Here is a 15,781-nt window from a genome sequence, read left to right on the forward strand (position 1 = left end):
CGGCTGAACAAACTGCATCTGTGTTGCTAGTGCAAGACATCAGCACCACACCAAGGCCTGTGCTGCTCGAAAAGCTTATCTGCAATACATCGGGCGCTGTGCTGTTGATTGAAGCCTTCTACACCACATTGGTGAATGTGCTAGCAGAAGCCCTCTGCTAGCAAGCCACCAGGACCCGAACTTTTGGCTGGAGCCTTACTTGCCATCCTAGGTTTGTGCAGCCTATTTAATTCAGCATCAACAATCATTGTGTTTTGGATAATGGCTTTTTTAATAACTTTACTTTGCTTATTGGCCGTGGGGGACTTTTGGACTCTCAATTTTTCTAAGATGAGAACATTTAACAGTGACCCCATTCTGCGAGACATGGTTCCCAGATCTACATGCGTCACTGCTGCTATACATCCTGTACAATTTCCAATGTATTTGGAACAGGACATTAATCATTTTGAACTACAGAAAGATTTACCTCATCTTCAAAACCTTCTTGCTTTGTACAATTACAAAATTAGTTACGAAAAATCCTGCTTTGTGTCAACATTTCACACGTCAAAATCAATAAGTACAAAGCAGAGACTTCTGATCGTCTTACTACTGGGTTAGGTTGCACATTACCAGATAAGAGTATCTGGTAATGTGCAACCTAACCCAGGCCCTGAGCTGCAATGTAGCCAGACACCATCTGAATTTAAATCCTCACCTGGGCTGAAGATAGTTCATCTTAATGTGCGCAGTTTGTTACCCAAGATGGATATGATCAAGATCTGGGTTCAATCAACAGATGCAGATATTGTCCTCATTTCTGAAACTTGGTTGTCTAAATATATATCTGATGAACATGTTAGCATGGCTGGCTACAATATCTATCGCACCGATAGGTTTAAGAAAGGTGGTGGTGTTGCTGCTTATGTTAAGTCAAAATTTGATGCTACAATAGTTCTATCAGAATCAATTTGCAAACAATTGGAATTTTTGGCTCTGAATGTGAATGTTGCAAAGGGTCTTTGCATAACAGTTGCTTGTTGCTATCGACCCCCTTCTGCCTCCACAGAAGCTCTGCGTTCTTTAAACCTTTTGCTGTCCAGACTAAATTATGGGGAGCTTGTTCTAGCTGGTGACTTTAACTGGGATTGGCTCAAAACTGTTTCAGATTATTTTAAATCTTTCTGTGATTCTATCAGTCTTACCCAGCTGGTCAATTTACCCACTCGGCCGAATCTCAAAAGCCCCGAAAAGTCTACCTTGATTGACTTGATTTTGACAAATGTTCCTCATAAATTTTCATCTTTGGGTGTCTTTTGTAACGACTTAAGTGACCACTGTGTTGTTGCTGCTATTAGAAATACTAAAGTGGCCAAGTCACAACATGGTATTATTTTTAAAAGAACTCTTAAACATTTTAATGAGCAAGCATTTTATCATGATTTGTCAAATTATGACTGGAAGAAAATAGGATTGATCCCTGATGTAGAATTAGCGTGGGCATTCTTTAAGGATGGGTTTATGCAAATTGTGAATAAACATGCTCCATTAAGAAGATATAGGATAAAAGGTCGTGAAAACCCCTGGTTCTCCCAAGAGCTGGCAGATATCATTCATGAGCGTAATCTGGCTTGGGCCAAAGCGAGGAAAACAGGCTACCCCAGTGATTGGCTTCTTTTCAGACAACTAAGAAACAGATGTACTTCCTCTATTAAGAAAGCTAAAACAGAATATTATCTGTCTGTCACCACTGAGAACCTAAATAATCCACAGAAGTTCTGGAAAATCATTAAGTCTCTTTCAGTGAGTAAAAGCTCCCACGCTCTACCCACCTATGTTTTTAAGGATTCTGTTCCTGTTTATGATAGGAAGGAGATTATGAATTGTTTTAACAAGCACTTTATATCTTCTGGCTCTTTGTTTGACTCTCTGAACCCAGTCTCTGTAAAATCTGGCACAAACCTTCCGGTGTACACTGGTCAGCCATTTAACTTTGTTCCTTTCTCTGTGCAGGAGGTCTGTAAAGCTCTTAAACTGTTAGATCCTAGAAAATCTCCAGGGCCAGACTTACTAGATCCTTACTTCTTGAAACTGGCAGCTGATTTTGTAGCAGAGCCTCTCACAACACTTTTCAACCTCACACTGGATACGAATAAAATTCCCTCAGTATGGAAATCAGCTTTTGTTGTTCCTCTATTAAAAGGGGGCGACCCAGCAGTGTTAACTAATTACAGACCAATATCTAATCTATCTGTGCTGGCTAAAGTTCTTGAAGCTCTTGTGTGTGAGCAGTTAAAGGAGTTTTTGCACATCAATGCCATTTTATCTGAATATCAATCAGGCTTTAGGAAGAATCACAGTACTATCACAGCTGCAATTAGAGTGGTAAATGATATTACTATTGCACTTGATAAAAAACAACACTGTGCATCCCTTTTTATTGATTTGTCAAAAGCATTTGACACTGTTGATCATTGTATTTTAAAACTTAGACTCTTCCAGTCAGGACTCTCTGAGAGAGCAGTGGCATGGTTCTCAAACTACCTCAGTAACAGGACTCAGTGCATTAAATCTGACGGTCTATGTTCTGACTTTGTTACAGTGCACAACGGAGTGCCACAGGGTTCTGTATTAGGTCCCCTTCTATTTATCATTTACGTAAACAATCTTAGTCTACATGTGCCAGATGCAAACTTGCACTTCTATGCTGATGATACAGTTATTTACAGCTGTGGTTCAACTCTTGTCCAAGCCATCGACTCCTTGCAGAAAGCCTTTTCTGCTGTCCAGCACTCATTACATCAGCTTAAACTTGTTCTCAACGCAGACAAAACAAAGCTCATGTTGTTTTCTAAATCAAGGAGACGAGCCCAAACAATCCCATCAGTAACCACTCTTGAAGGTAATAAAATAGAGTTGGTTCACACCTATAAATATCTGGGAATCTTAATTGATGACTCGCTTACCTTCAAACCACATGTAGAGAATCTTGTGAAAAACCTGAAGTTAAAACTGAGATTTTATTTTCAAAATAAGTTGTGTTTCTCTTTTAATACAAAGAAGCGGCTTGTTGCTGCAACATTCTTGCCTGTGCTGGATTATGGTGATATTCTATATATGAATGCTTCTGCTCAATGTCTTCGAATGGTTGATTCTGTGTATCGTGCTTCTCTGAGGTTCATCACTAACCGTAAATTTCAGACTCACCACTGTGAGTTATACTCTCAGGTAGGATGGCCTGCTTTGGTAAGTCGGAGGAACTCTCATTTATACAGTTTTATATATAAGGCGATACTTGGGTTGCTGCCTTCTTATATATGTTCCCTGCTTGTAATGAAACATGCTGGTCGGTATTCTCTTCGTCCGCATGGTTACTTGTTGCTTTCTGTTCCATTTGCCCGAACTGAACTTGGTAAAAGAGCTTTTGTCCATTTAGCACCCTTGGCCTGGAACAAACTGCAGAAGGAATGGAAAATGACTGAATTCATTTCATTAAGTGATTTTAAATCTAAACTACGAATCCTTGAGGCCAAGTCCATAACATGCAACTGTTTCAATTAGATTGATTGTCATTTTAACTGACTTTTTATTTTATTTGAATTTTATTGAATTTTATTTTTTATTTTATTTGTATTCTTTCACTTATTGTTGCATGTGTGTTGTTGCTGCCTGTGTTTGAGTAATTTCTGTAACTGTGAGACATCTGCTGCTGCCTATCTTGGCCAGGTCTCCCTTGAAAAAGAGGTTTTTAATCTCAATGGGATCTTCCTGGTTAAATAAAGGTTAATAAATAAATAAATAAATAAAAAATGGACACTGTACATGTACTGTACAGCACGGCCCCTCCTGAGAACCCTCAATGTCTACATGCATTTAAAACTGGGTGGTGGGCACTATGGAACGCCAGGACTGCCATAATGAATTAATTAAATACATCATTAAATAATTAATTAAATGTGGCAATAATTAATTAAAATTGGAATTAATTAATTAAATAAATAGTTATGACACATGTAATTAATTAGTTATTGACACATTTAATTAATTATTTATGTATTTCACATTTTAATTAATTATTGACACATTTAATTAATTATTGACACATTTAATTAATTATTTAATGCTATATTTATTTATTTCATTTTGGCAGTCCTGGCGTCTGGCTGTCATCTTGAAATAATTTTATCTGTCAGCCTCACCCATCAAACTCAGGGGGCGGGGTTAACGCTGCCCATGCAGCTTCTCTAACATTTGATTGGTTGCCGTGCAAAGTAAGTCAAAACAGGTCGATCCTAGATAATCGATTGCTTGTGTAGACTTGGGGCAGCCAGGTATCCCAGAATGCATTTCAAATCACAGGCAGCAATGGTGGTGGTGTAGTTTTAAAATATCCCGTTTTTCTGTCACCAACTACACTTTTAACAGTGTTTTAGCTGCGAATGTCGCGCCGTAATCTTCACATGTCTGGTCAGGTTGTCAACATAGAACATGTTTGCAAAAGTGCTCAGATGTTTTCAGAGATTTCACTAGCTCTGCTAACAGTTAGCATGCAGAGTGCACCGAGGGGGTTACGTTAACCGGTTTGTTTACATATTCCACTCTCCGTGTTCCACATGTTGCATTCGCAGATTCTCATTTTCACCGAACGATCGTCTCTTTCCGCCTGGTCTTGTGTCTCTGTGCTTCTGTAACATAAAGAACGAGCTGACATTTTTCTCACGAAACCAGCGATCAGCTCAACAGACCCTCAGTTTACCTGCATGCAGACGGAGGTCAGACAACAATTTTACATGTATGATCTTAAAACAGGACACAGCCACTATACGTGCTGCACAGTAAAAAATGGAGTGTCAATATTTCAGTGTAAACCTATTTTAACCTAGAGAGAGTATATACAACTCTGTGAGGAGTAAACCAGCTCTAACGTCAGAGTTAAAAGTCAGTGTAAAGTTCTGTAGACACGGAGTGAAGACATAACTCCACACAGTGTTGATTAGTACCAGTCCGCAGGCGTGTGCGGTCTGAGAGCTACCACAGTCAGGTAAGTTAAGTTAACATTCCCATACTGGTAACATTGTTTAGTAAGTATTTTTAAACTAAATAGCTCTTTATAGTTACATTGATGTCGAGTTAGCAGCATTTACCCATAGGTTTAATGATATTGTAGAGTAGCTACATGCTAACCATTGCTAAAAGTTTCCCCTCCCCCACCTCGGCGCCTCAGACCACATCACTGTCATGCTAATGCCTGCTTACAGACCGCTCGTTAAAGCCACCAAACCGGTTCGTAAGCAGATACAAGTGTGGCCAGAAGGGTCTTCAGAGGCTTTACAGGACTGCTTTAACACCACAGACTGGAACATGTTTAAGCAGGCTGCCACCTACAACAACACCGCTGACCTCCAGGAGTACACAGAGACTGTTACAGCCTACATCAACAAGTGCATTGAGGATGTAACAGTCACGAAAACCATAACTGTCCGGGCCAATCAAAAACCATGGATGACAGGAGAGGTCTACAGGCTGCTGAAAGCTCGGAATGTTGCCTTCAGAGATGGAGACGAGGCAAGCCTGAGGACAGCTAGGGCCAACCTTTCCCGTGGCATCAGAGAGGCTAAGAGACAGTACTCCAGGAAAATATCCCATCACTTCAAAGACAGCAGAGACTCACGGAGCCTGGCATTCAGGCGGGGCATTCAGACCATCACAGATTACAAGCCCCCACCACAGACTTGTGACAGTACTATCCCCCTGCTGAACGAGCTGAACACTTTCTTTGCTCGCTTTGAAGTCCGAAACAACACCACTGCACAGAAGACCCCACCCCCTCCTGGTGACCAGGTGATGACTCTGTCCCCGGACAGCGTGAGGAGATCCCTCAGCAGGATCAATGCACGTAAAGCTCCGGGTCCTGACAACATTCCTGGTCGTGCACTGAGAGATTGTGCAGTGGAACTCACTGATGTCTTCACAGACATCTTCAACATATCACTCATCCAGGCTGTCGTCCCCACATGTTTTAAAGCCACCACAATCATTCCGGTTCCAAAAAAGTCATCTCCCTCCTGCTTTAATGACTACCGTCCTGTTGCACTTACTCCCATCCTGATGAAGTGCTTCGAACGACTAGTCATGCAGCACATCAAGACTGTCCTGCCCCCCTCCCTGGACCCCTTCCAGTTTGCGTATCGGCCCAATCGCTCAACCGATGATGCCATCTCCACTGCACTCCACTCAGCACTCACACACCTGGACAAAAAAGATTCATATGTTCGAATGCTGTTCATAGACTTCAGTTCAGCATTCAACACTATAATCCCCCAACAGCTCACTCAAAAACTGGTCCAGCTGGGGCTCAACACCTCACTGTGCAACTGGCTGTTGGATTTCCTCACCGGAAGACCTCAAGCAGTACGGGTTGGCAGTAATACATCCAGCACCATCATTTTAAACACAGGGGCCCCGCAGGGATGTGTGCTGAGCCCCCTCCTCTTCACTCTGCTGACCCATGACTGCACTCCATCACACAACTCCAACCTCTTCATCAAGTTTGCGGACGACACAACGGTGGTGGGTCTCATTAGCAACAGGGATGAGACCGACTACAGAAGTGAGGTGAGACGCCTGGCCACGTGGTGTGCTGACAACAATCTCTCTCTGAATGTGGAGAAGACGAAGGAGATTGTTGTGGACTTCAGGAGAATGCACACCCAACATGCTCCTCTGACCATTGACGGAGCGTCTGTGGAGAGAGTGAGCAGCACCAAGTTCTTGGGTGTGCACATCACAGAGGATCTCTCCTGGACGTACAACACCACAGCACTGGCCAAGAAATCACAGCAGCGTCTCTTCTTTCTCCGCAAACTAAGAAGAGCAGGAGCTCCAGCCCCCATCATGTACACTTTCTACAGAGGCACCATCGAGAGCATCCTGTCGAGCTGCATCACTGTGTGGTTTGGAGCCTGCAATGCGTCCTGCCATAGAACCCTCCAACGCATAGTGAGAGCTGCAGAGAGGATCATTGGTGTCTCTCTCCCCTCCCTCCAGGACATTTACAGCACCCGTCTCACTAAAAAAGCCCTTTGCATAGCGGCTGATCCCACGCACCCAATGCAAAGCTTCTTCAAGCTGCTGCCGTCAGGGAGGAGACTGCGGAGTCTCCAGGCCAGGACCAGCAGGCTGAAGGACAGCTTCATCCATCAGGCTGTCAGGAAGCTAAACTCCCTCCCGATTCTGCCCCCCTCTCCCCTCTTCTCCACCACGGTCTCACTGAACTCTGTCACACACACACACACACTCACTCTCTGACGCACTCACTGGCCTGCTCCAGTCACTTTGTGGAGCATTGGACTGCTTAAGCATTGGACCTCATAAGACTTTGTTGTTACACTATCTCCTACCGTACACTACTAAATCCCCCATTTGCACTATTTGCCTATTTTGCACCACTATGCCTTCTTACTTGAATATTGTATATTGTATATTGCATAGCTTTTTTTTTTGTTATACGTAAAATTGTATTGTATTTATTTAAATTTTTACTTTTTAATTATTTTATTTGCATTTTTCTAATCACTAGGGTTTGAGAGTAACGCAATTTCTATTCTGTGTATGTCCTGTACATGTGGCAGAATTGACAAATAAAGTTGACTTGACTTGACTTGACTTGAAATGTTCGTTATATTCTCACTGAGTTAAGATTAACCTAAAACATGTTAACTATGTATTTCTTCTAAGTGCAGCTTAGATAATATTATTGTCACATGTCTAATGGGATAGTTTTAGCAACTAAATTACCGTTTATTAGTAAGCTAATAATCGCTAATTAGCTTCGAAGGAACTATCAGAAAAAGTGGGTAACATTACAATAAAGTTTACTCTACTGATTTATATTCTTTTAAGCAAATGCCAAAGGCTTACACTAATTTAGAATTAATTCAGATTCTTTTATATAAATTAATTGACAGCAATGTTAATGATATGTTAATATACAGTAATTGTTCACAGAAATAAAGCGAATTGCAGTAAGAGCGACCAATACTTGATAAGTAGACTAAAGTTATTAAACAATATTAGATGTTAGTCACACTTGGTCCATTTGCAGTAACACTGGTTGATAAAGGATCTTTATTAGCAGTTAATCTGTTACTTATTTCTTCATGCTGTAGCTGTTAAGTAATATTGACTTTTAACTGCTTCTATTTTGTATAAAAACTAAAGCTCTAAAGTACATCCACAGTTTTAAACTCTTTCCTTTATTATTTTTTTCTCTTTTGTTTTGTGAACAGAATATGTTGCTGCGTGTTTTGTTTGGTGGGGAGCAGAAGTATGTTAGGCTGTCTGACCTGGGCCCTATTTCAGAAAGCCGGTTTAGTGCAAACTCTGAGTAAGTATACCCTGAGTTAACGAAAACTCTGGGTTTTTGGTTTCACAAAGCGAGTTCAGATGAATCCTGAGTGAGTCACTATGACGACACACTCCGTGAAGCTAACCTGCCCCCTAGCAGGTTTACCACAACTAACCCTGACTGTCTCCGCCTCTTTGTCGGAAACCTGACAGTAGGAAGTGTCGGACATGGCGTGCCCCTACCTCGAAGAGCCAGTAGATGTTGAAGCCCAAATTCTCCGCAGAGCTCTCCGCCGGGAGAGAGTGATTAGAGCGCGTTTGGACATTTTATCATTTCCTGATGATTTTCTGTGTGAACGTTACCGTTTTTCAGCACAATCTATAATTCATTTGAATAACATCCTCAGGCCTAATATTGCTCATGTGACACATCGCGGACATCCTCTCAGTTCTGTACATATTATTTGTATTGCACTTCGTTTTTTTGCAAACGGGAGCTTTCTGTATAATATTGGTGACGCTGAGCACGTTTCCAAGGCTACCGTCTGTCGGGCAGTCAGGAATGTTACAGTTGCACTGAAACGTCTCCTGCACTCGTCTGTGGTGTTCCCCGGTCATAGACCCACAAGATTTATCAAAGAGGGATTCCACAAAATTGCAGGTATCAGGATGAACAAAACTCAATTCATGATGTGGTGATACTTGAACTACTACTTAAATTTTACATTTATTTTCAGGGTTCCCAGGCGTGATTGGCTGTATAGATGGCACTCACATTCCAATCATTGCTCCTTCAGTAAATGAAGGAGACTATGTGAACAGGAAGTCTTTCCACAGCATTAATGTACAGGTACATAGTTCCCTGTAGCATTTCAAACTAACAAATTATTTCATTATAGTAATGGATGCTAATTTGTGTTCTCTGCACTGTGAAGATCATATGTGATGCTGCCAACATTATGACAAATGTGGAAGCCAAGTGGCCAGGCTCTGTTCATGACTCACAAATTTTTTGTGAATGTACACTGAGCACAAAATTTGGACATGGTGAGTTGAAAATACTTTAAAATATATAAAGACCAATTGCTACAGGGACATTTGAACTGAAGTGTATCCTTCTGTCTTAGGAGAGTTCACTGGCTACTTGCTTGGTGATAGGGGGTATCCATGTTTACCCTATTTGCTTACCCCTTACCCTGACCCTGAACCGGGCCCACAGCAGCGATATAATCTGGCTCATTGCAGGACAAGAGCCAGAGTTGAAATGACTATCGGAATGCTTAAGGCCCGGTTCCAGTGCCTTCAAAGACTCAGGGTCACCCCAGAAAGGGCATGTGACATTATTGTGGCATGTGTGATTCTTCACAACATTGCCACAATTAGAGGAGAACACTGTCCTTCTGAACCAAACATCAGCAGTGATCCAAACCATGAACATCCTGACCCTCCCACGGACATACAAGATGGAAGAGCAGTCAGACACACCATATGTCACAATCATTTCCTTTGACCCATCATCTCAACATGTTGAAAGAAGAATAAACAGATTTTTTGTTCAACTGGCTTTATTGGTCGCCTGTATTTCCTGTACACAAAGTATTAATAAGTATATTATTATGTATAAGTATATAACACTGAAATAATTCGTCCATCTCTGACCACTTCACCCACCCTTAACTGATGTTCTAGCAGTAAAATCTCAATCTTGGTCTTTTGGATCTGCTGCTTGAAGTGTTCCATTTCCAAGTCACATTTTTTTATTTTCTTGATCAAATGGGTCTTGTACAGCTGCTTTACAGGGAGCTATTGAAACACAGAAAATAGCATTGACATTCATAGTACATGCCTACTTAGGTTGGTTGTAAATCAGTGCTGAACATCTTACTGAGGAAAGGTTTGTTGGAGACGTGGCTGGACCCTCTTCCTCTTCATTTCCATCATCACTCTGTTAGAGACATAGAAAGTCCATGGTTTTATTATAGTACCACATTTTATTCAATTGTTATATTTTCCATTGTAAGATGTAAACCTCATAAAGTGTCTCTGTTGCTTCCTCCTCTGTAACAGCTGTCAATGTTTCTTCATTATTTTCCTGTAGTAAAGAAATTAACAACATTGCTGTTCTACTGTAAACTCATATAATCTGTGGAGTATTAAGAGTACTCATAACTGCATGTTGGTCTGGCTCAACAGGAGGCTGCACCAGATGCAGTACACCATCACCATCAACTGATAGAATATGAGGTTTATCCAGGTCACTTATAACTTACAAGGGACCAAATGGCAATTAACAAACATACCAATCACCTTACACTTCATTGTCATTATGCTCTCAAAGACAACCAAGACTGAGGGAAGGCAAAATCAGTAGGAAAATAACTTCACTACAAAATAATTCATTATGGTAAAGAGTTTATCAAATGAATGAGTAGCACTGCAAAGGTGACTGTGAAGAAAGGATGTATGCACATCATGTATTATTTTGAATTTACCTCTTATGTAGGCACTTGTGTCTTGCGGGGTTACTGACTCAGAGGATGTCCCCGCAGAGATGCCTTCAGCCACAGGGCGCCCACTGTTTTGGCTGAGGGCCAACTGCTCAGCCTCTGTGAGTGGTGGTGGTGGAGGACCCCCACCTGTTTTTCAGGCCTCCGCTTTTTTTCTGTTGGCTATAACGGGGTCACATTTGAGCATACAGAGTAAGCAAATATGTACTTGTAATGTGCTCAGATAATTTCAATAAGTGCTTACAGAAGGAAAATTAATGTAGCCTCTAACTGCAATTGATTTACATGGGACAAACAGACCAAGCACTATGGCTCATAATACAATTACACCTTACCTGTTTGGACTATATTTTTATATTTCATTTTTACTTGCTGCCAGGAACGTTTGGGGCCTGTTGGGTTGCACCTGCGCTCACATCACGTCACAAAATAAAATGTATAAAATAAAAAATAAAATAAAATAACGTGTTAAATGGGTGGAAATCCCTAGATCAATGTTTAAAGTAACACTCACGCATTGACTCTGTCGGCTATGTTTTGCCATGCATGCTCCCTTTGTTTCGCAGCTGAGGCTGTGTTACTTTTTTTCCGCAAAATTTGCATGTTATCGGCATATGCTGCCATCAGAATTTCGGCCTCAAGCGCTGTAAAATACATTGACCGCGCCTTCTTTCCCTCCGTCTCCATGGTGACTCGCTTAATCTGTGCTCCACTAATCAGGGCTTTATGTATCCTCGTGCGCGCGCTTGACTTGGGGTTAAAGCAACTCCGCGTTGATTGAACTGATTGTTATCAGCCTTTCTGAAACCGAATATTCCGAGTTGGGCAGTTCGGGGTTACTCAACCCTGAGTATCGTTTTTCACTCTGAGTTTTCTAAACCGGCTTCCTGAAATAGGGCCCTGACATTTGATGCTTTCATGAAAGAAGGTTAGAATATCAGGATAAAACAAGATAACAACGTTTACCTGGTCAATAAACAAGCTTAATTATATTCTAAGTCAACTACCTAAGTTGATAATTGTTTCTACTTCAACAATGAATGAGAATTACCTATATTCTTAAGCTTCATCTCATCAATATTTTGTGAAGACATAGCCTTACTCTACCATTTGATAAGAAAATGCATGGCCTTTTTTTTTTTTTAACAATTTCTGTAACATTTCTTTTCTCTTACCTTACTTCAGTGTGCCTAAAATTTAACATACCAGAAGGCAGACAGCTAGATATGAAGGTGTTTGACCAGTCTGACACAGAAGTAGACGCAGAGGTGTTTGAAGAAATAGTGAAGGGGTCACCTGTAACCTTCCGAGTCATGCTGAGCAATGAAGAACTTGGTAATCACTCACATACGTATATGTTTATATGAAATTTAAAGGTTGAGATTGAAGCATTAACAGTTAAATTTAATGCTTCTGCTTTGGTCATGTTCCTTAATGCACAGGTGTATCTCTGTCATCATCATCTTCTCCATCGGATGATACAATCATTCTAAACTTCACAATGTGTGAACCTCCTGAAGAAGCAGCAACCACTGAAGGAAGACAACCTAAAAGGCCATGCCATATAAACTATGAGGCAAAAGCTGTGGGTAGTGAACATTGTTAGTCTAATTTGCATGTTTGATGTGAAGTGTTTTTATGTAATCGTTTTCCAGTTTTTCTCAAGGTTTAAAAAATTTCTGACTTCATATTTTATGTCTATTTAAGTTGATTGAAAAAATCCTAACAACAAAGCCTGGTGGTGAACACATCATACAAGAGTATGCAAAAACCAAATCTCTGACAGATGCAACTAGAAGACAGATGATAAACATACTTGCTGCTGAGATGACAGAAGCACATGGGTAAGAATCATAAATGTAGTCTATAAAGAAACATTTTTAGTATTGTATTATTTTTAATTGTGATGTTCAATGCCAATTGAGTGACGGTCATCACTGAATTTATACATTAGGACATCTCCCCCTAAAAGTGTAAGAGTGATGTATGCGCAGGGGATTGTTGCTCTGTTTCCATATCTGGAAGACCCATATTCACAACATGGATATGTAAGTAAAGGGGACTTTGCAACATTAAACACATAGTTGCCCTCAGAAATGTTGATAACATTCTGCTTGTATTTAATTACATAAGAACATTACTATGATCCAGAGAGCGGTTCAGGATACCTTGCGTGGCGGTTGAAGACAATTCAAAGAAAAGCTGCAGAGGAAAGAAGTGTCTCACTTTCCAAATCTCCTAAAAGTAAGTTCACTTGTGATTTAAATGATTCTGATCTAATTTGTAGGCAGGAGTCAATCAAATTGTTTTTTCTTAAGTTGGCGGGCCAGGCCGTGGTCGATCCAGACCACTCACCACTGAGACAGTGTTATCAGATGAGGATGTAAAAGCAGCTATTGCTCTTTTGAGACACTCTGCTGATGAAGACACTATCCGTGAAAAGATGAAAGCTACCTTCATTTATCGGCATTCAATGGTCAGCGATGATAAGAATGCAGCAGATGTCTTCATAGTCTTCCCGCGGTTTCTGGACACACCAGGACTGGTAAGACATCTTCATTTGTTGAATCACTGAAATATTCCATGCAGCTTGCAATTTCACTCATTACACCTCTTATCTTCTATTTTTGCATTATAGATAGAACAAGATTTCAGACTCCTGTTTGATGAGGTCACTGCCAACAAATTCTTGGAGAGGTGGCCCATCGATCTCAAATCAAAGATTGTAAAGGAAAGTCATGGACTTGTACCCACCTCGGAGCTCTTGGAGTTGATGTGCAATGCTGAGTCAGCTACTGAAGTTGAGAATGGTATGACTGACTGTTTTTATTTGCCATTGTTGGTTATATAGGCAATTCTGTCTATCGAATGTATTTTTGGAGTAATTCTTTGTTTATTCGTCTGTAGGCTGGGACAGTGACATGTCTGCTATCTTGCTGCTGCTACATCTGCTACCGCCATCTGCACAAGGGTGAAAGAGACCAGGAAAGATGTCTGCATCTCAAGCTGTCGATAACCTCATCAAATTCCTAAAGGTATGTTATTTAAAATATATATTCCATCACCGCCATTGTAATGTACAGTAAGGTGATCTAATCTAATGGGATAGTCACTAAATACTGCTGTTTAATGTGTTGTTGTAGGCTGGAACCAGTGTACAGCAGCATCTAGACAACATCACCCGAAGCAGTCAGCCCTACCTTCTTGCTCAGGGACCCACAAGAAGCAGCATCCACACCTTCTTCATTGTGATTGACAAGCATGCACTTCCATGTAAAGCGACAGGTTCAGTAGGAGCCCTTGATGAACTCTTTAAGGCCCATTATGTCTTTGATACGTCATACAGTTCATCCCTGACCAACTTTTTCACTTTTCTGCAAACAACCATTTACAACATTGATGTTGGGGAAACAAAGGAAACTCCCAGAGTTGCGAGCAAGAATGGTGCGTTAGTATCCATTGAGATCAAAATAATGAAGTGCTTTCTTTGCAAAAGTGATCATGGTAGACCAAACAGCCTTGTAAAACACCTTAAGGTAATTCATGGTCTCTGTACTGGGAGGACACTATATCTCAAATGTGGCCAAGTGGGATGCTCACGTTCTTTTAGTAGTTTTTCTGGCTTTAGAAAGCACCTGAACAAATGCCACGTAAGCAGTTCATTTGATTCTGCAGAACTAGATTTTTCACCAGTTCAAAGTGTTACGGACACAAGTACTACTGCTAATGTTGATGTGGTGCCTGAACACTTAGAGCATAGGTGTCAAACTCTGGCCCGCGGGCCAGATTTGGCCCGCAGCCTGATTACATTTGGCCCGCGAAGCCATACCAAATTACTATTAGAGCTGGCCTACTGGTAGTATACAGTTAATATATATATTGTTTAGTATTAAGCTTTGCTTGTTCCATATTCAGGTTTTCAGCAAAACTTGTTTGAGTCCATAAAAAAAGATTCATTCTTATATCTAGAGGAAGATTTTTTTTCTCAATAAATATTAATGTTAGCCCGCGACTTTGTTCCAGTTTTGAATTTTGGCCCACTGTGTATTTGAGTTTGACACCCCTGATTTAGAGGCTGAGTCGGAATTATCTTCAGCAGACCTTGTAAATAGTTGTGCAGCTGTTATTTCTGATCTAAAGGCAGCAGGTGTAGGCCAAAGTGTAGTGAATTCTGTAGTGAATTCCATGGAAGAGATTGTTCAAGATATCCAACAACATGCTAAAGAAACAGTCATTAAGCATGTATTTAGTAATGAAAGAGAAACAGAAATGTGCAAGAAAGTTGAAGCATGTTTTGATGAGTTAGAGAATCCTTTCTCAGTTCTTAATTCTGAGTACAAGAGGTCAAAATATTTATCAGACAAGTGGGAAACTGTAGAACCAGTTGAATGTGTAATTGGCTCAAGATTTGACACAAGGCGAAATAAAAAGACTGGAACATATGATCAGGCAGTTGTTCAAGATAAATTCATGTATGTTCCAGTTTTATCAACATTGGAATCAATATTTAAGAGTCAGCATGTTGGAGAAATGTTGAAAAAATCAGACACTTGTGATTCAAGACGCAGAGATATTTGTGATGGATCTCTATTGAAGACACGCCCTCTTTTTTTCAACAGAAAAGCACACAGTTCAGATCCAAATGTTCTATGATGACTTTGAGGTTGCAAATCCTCTTGGTTCCAAGCGAGGTATTCACAAGTTGGGTGCAGTATATTTTACCTTAAGAAACTTCTCTCCCAAATGGAATTCTTTTTTGGCCAACATACACCTTTGTGCCTTATTTCATGCACAAGATCTGAAACGTTATGGTTTTAGTGAAATTCTTGTTCCTATTGTTCGAGACATTAAAGTGTTAGAGAGCGATGGTATTGAGATTCCACTATTCGGTGGTTATGTTCGTGGTAGTGTGGTACAGGTCACTGGTGATAATTTAGGCTTACATA

At 40.7% G+C, this 15,781-nt stretch overlaps 1 protein-coding gene across 3 annotated transcripts; it reads left to right on the forward strand.

Annotated features, from left to right (window-relative positions):
* On the forward strand, positions 1 to 14,575 carry LOC309694588 (uncharacterized protein). Of its 3 annotated transcripts, none has more exons than XR_014272904.1 (10): positions 1 to 211; positions 12,021 to 12,170; positions 12,278 to 12,420; positions 12,543 to 12,679; positions 12,790 to 12,883; positions 12,987 to 13,079; positions 13,154 to 13,380; positions 13,474 to 13,645; positions 13,743 to 13,870; positions 13,979 to 14,575. XR_014272904.1 is itself a non-coding variant. In XM_082514781.1 (10 exons), exons 1-6 carry the CDS (start codon positions 8,311 to 8,313, stop codon positions 13,017 to 13,019), a joined length of 615 nt encoding a protein of 204 aa, XP_082370907.1. In that variant the 5' UTR covers positions 7,666 to 8,310; the 3' UTR covers positions 13,020 to 13,079; positions 13,154 to 13,380; positions 13,474 to 13,645; positions 13,743 to 13,870; positions 13,979 to 14,575. The 3 variants fall into 3 exon arrangements, 1 of the variants encoding a protein (XP_082370907.1); XR_014272905.1 differs by lacking the exon at positions 1 to 211 and adding an exon at positions 7,666 to 8,368 and having other exon boundaries at positions 12,969 to 13,079; XM_082514781.1 differs by lacking the exon at positions 1 to 211 and adding an exon at positions 7,666 to 8,368.
* The last annotated feature ends 1,206 nt before the right edge of the window (positions 14,576 to 15,781 follow it).

The sequence above is a fragment of the Aulonocara stuartgranti genome (genome assembly GCF_965226115.1).
Source record: "Aulonocara stuartgranti genome assembly, chromosome: 18".
In the NCBI taxonomy this organism is placed as follows: domain Eukaryota; kingdom Metazoa; phylum Chordata; class Actinopteri; order Cichliformes; family Cichlidae; genus Aulonocara; species Aulonocara stuartgranti.

Coding starts and splice junctions, on each gene's coding strand:
- LOC309694588 (XM_082514781.1), top strand. CDS start 8,311: ATGTTAGGCTGTCTGACCTGGGCCCTATTTCAGAAAGCCGGTTTAGTG. Junction 8,369..12,020: donor CGGTTTAGTGCAAACTCTGA/GTAAGTATACCC, acceptor ACCTTACTTCAG/TGTGCCTAAAATTTAACATA. Junction 12,680..12,789: donor GAGATGACAGAAGCACATGG/GTAAGAATCATA, acceptor TTTATACATTAG/GACATCTCCCCCTAAAAGTG.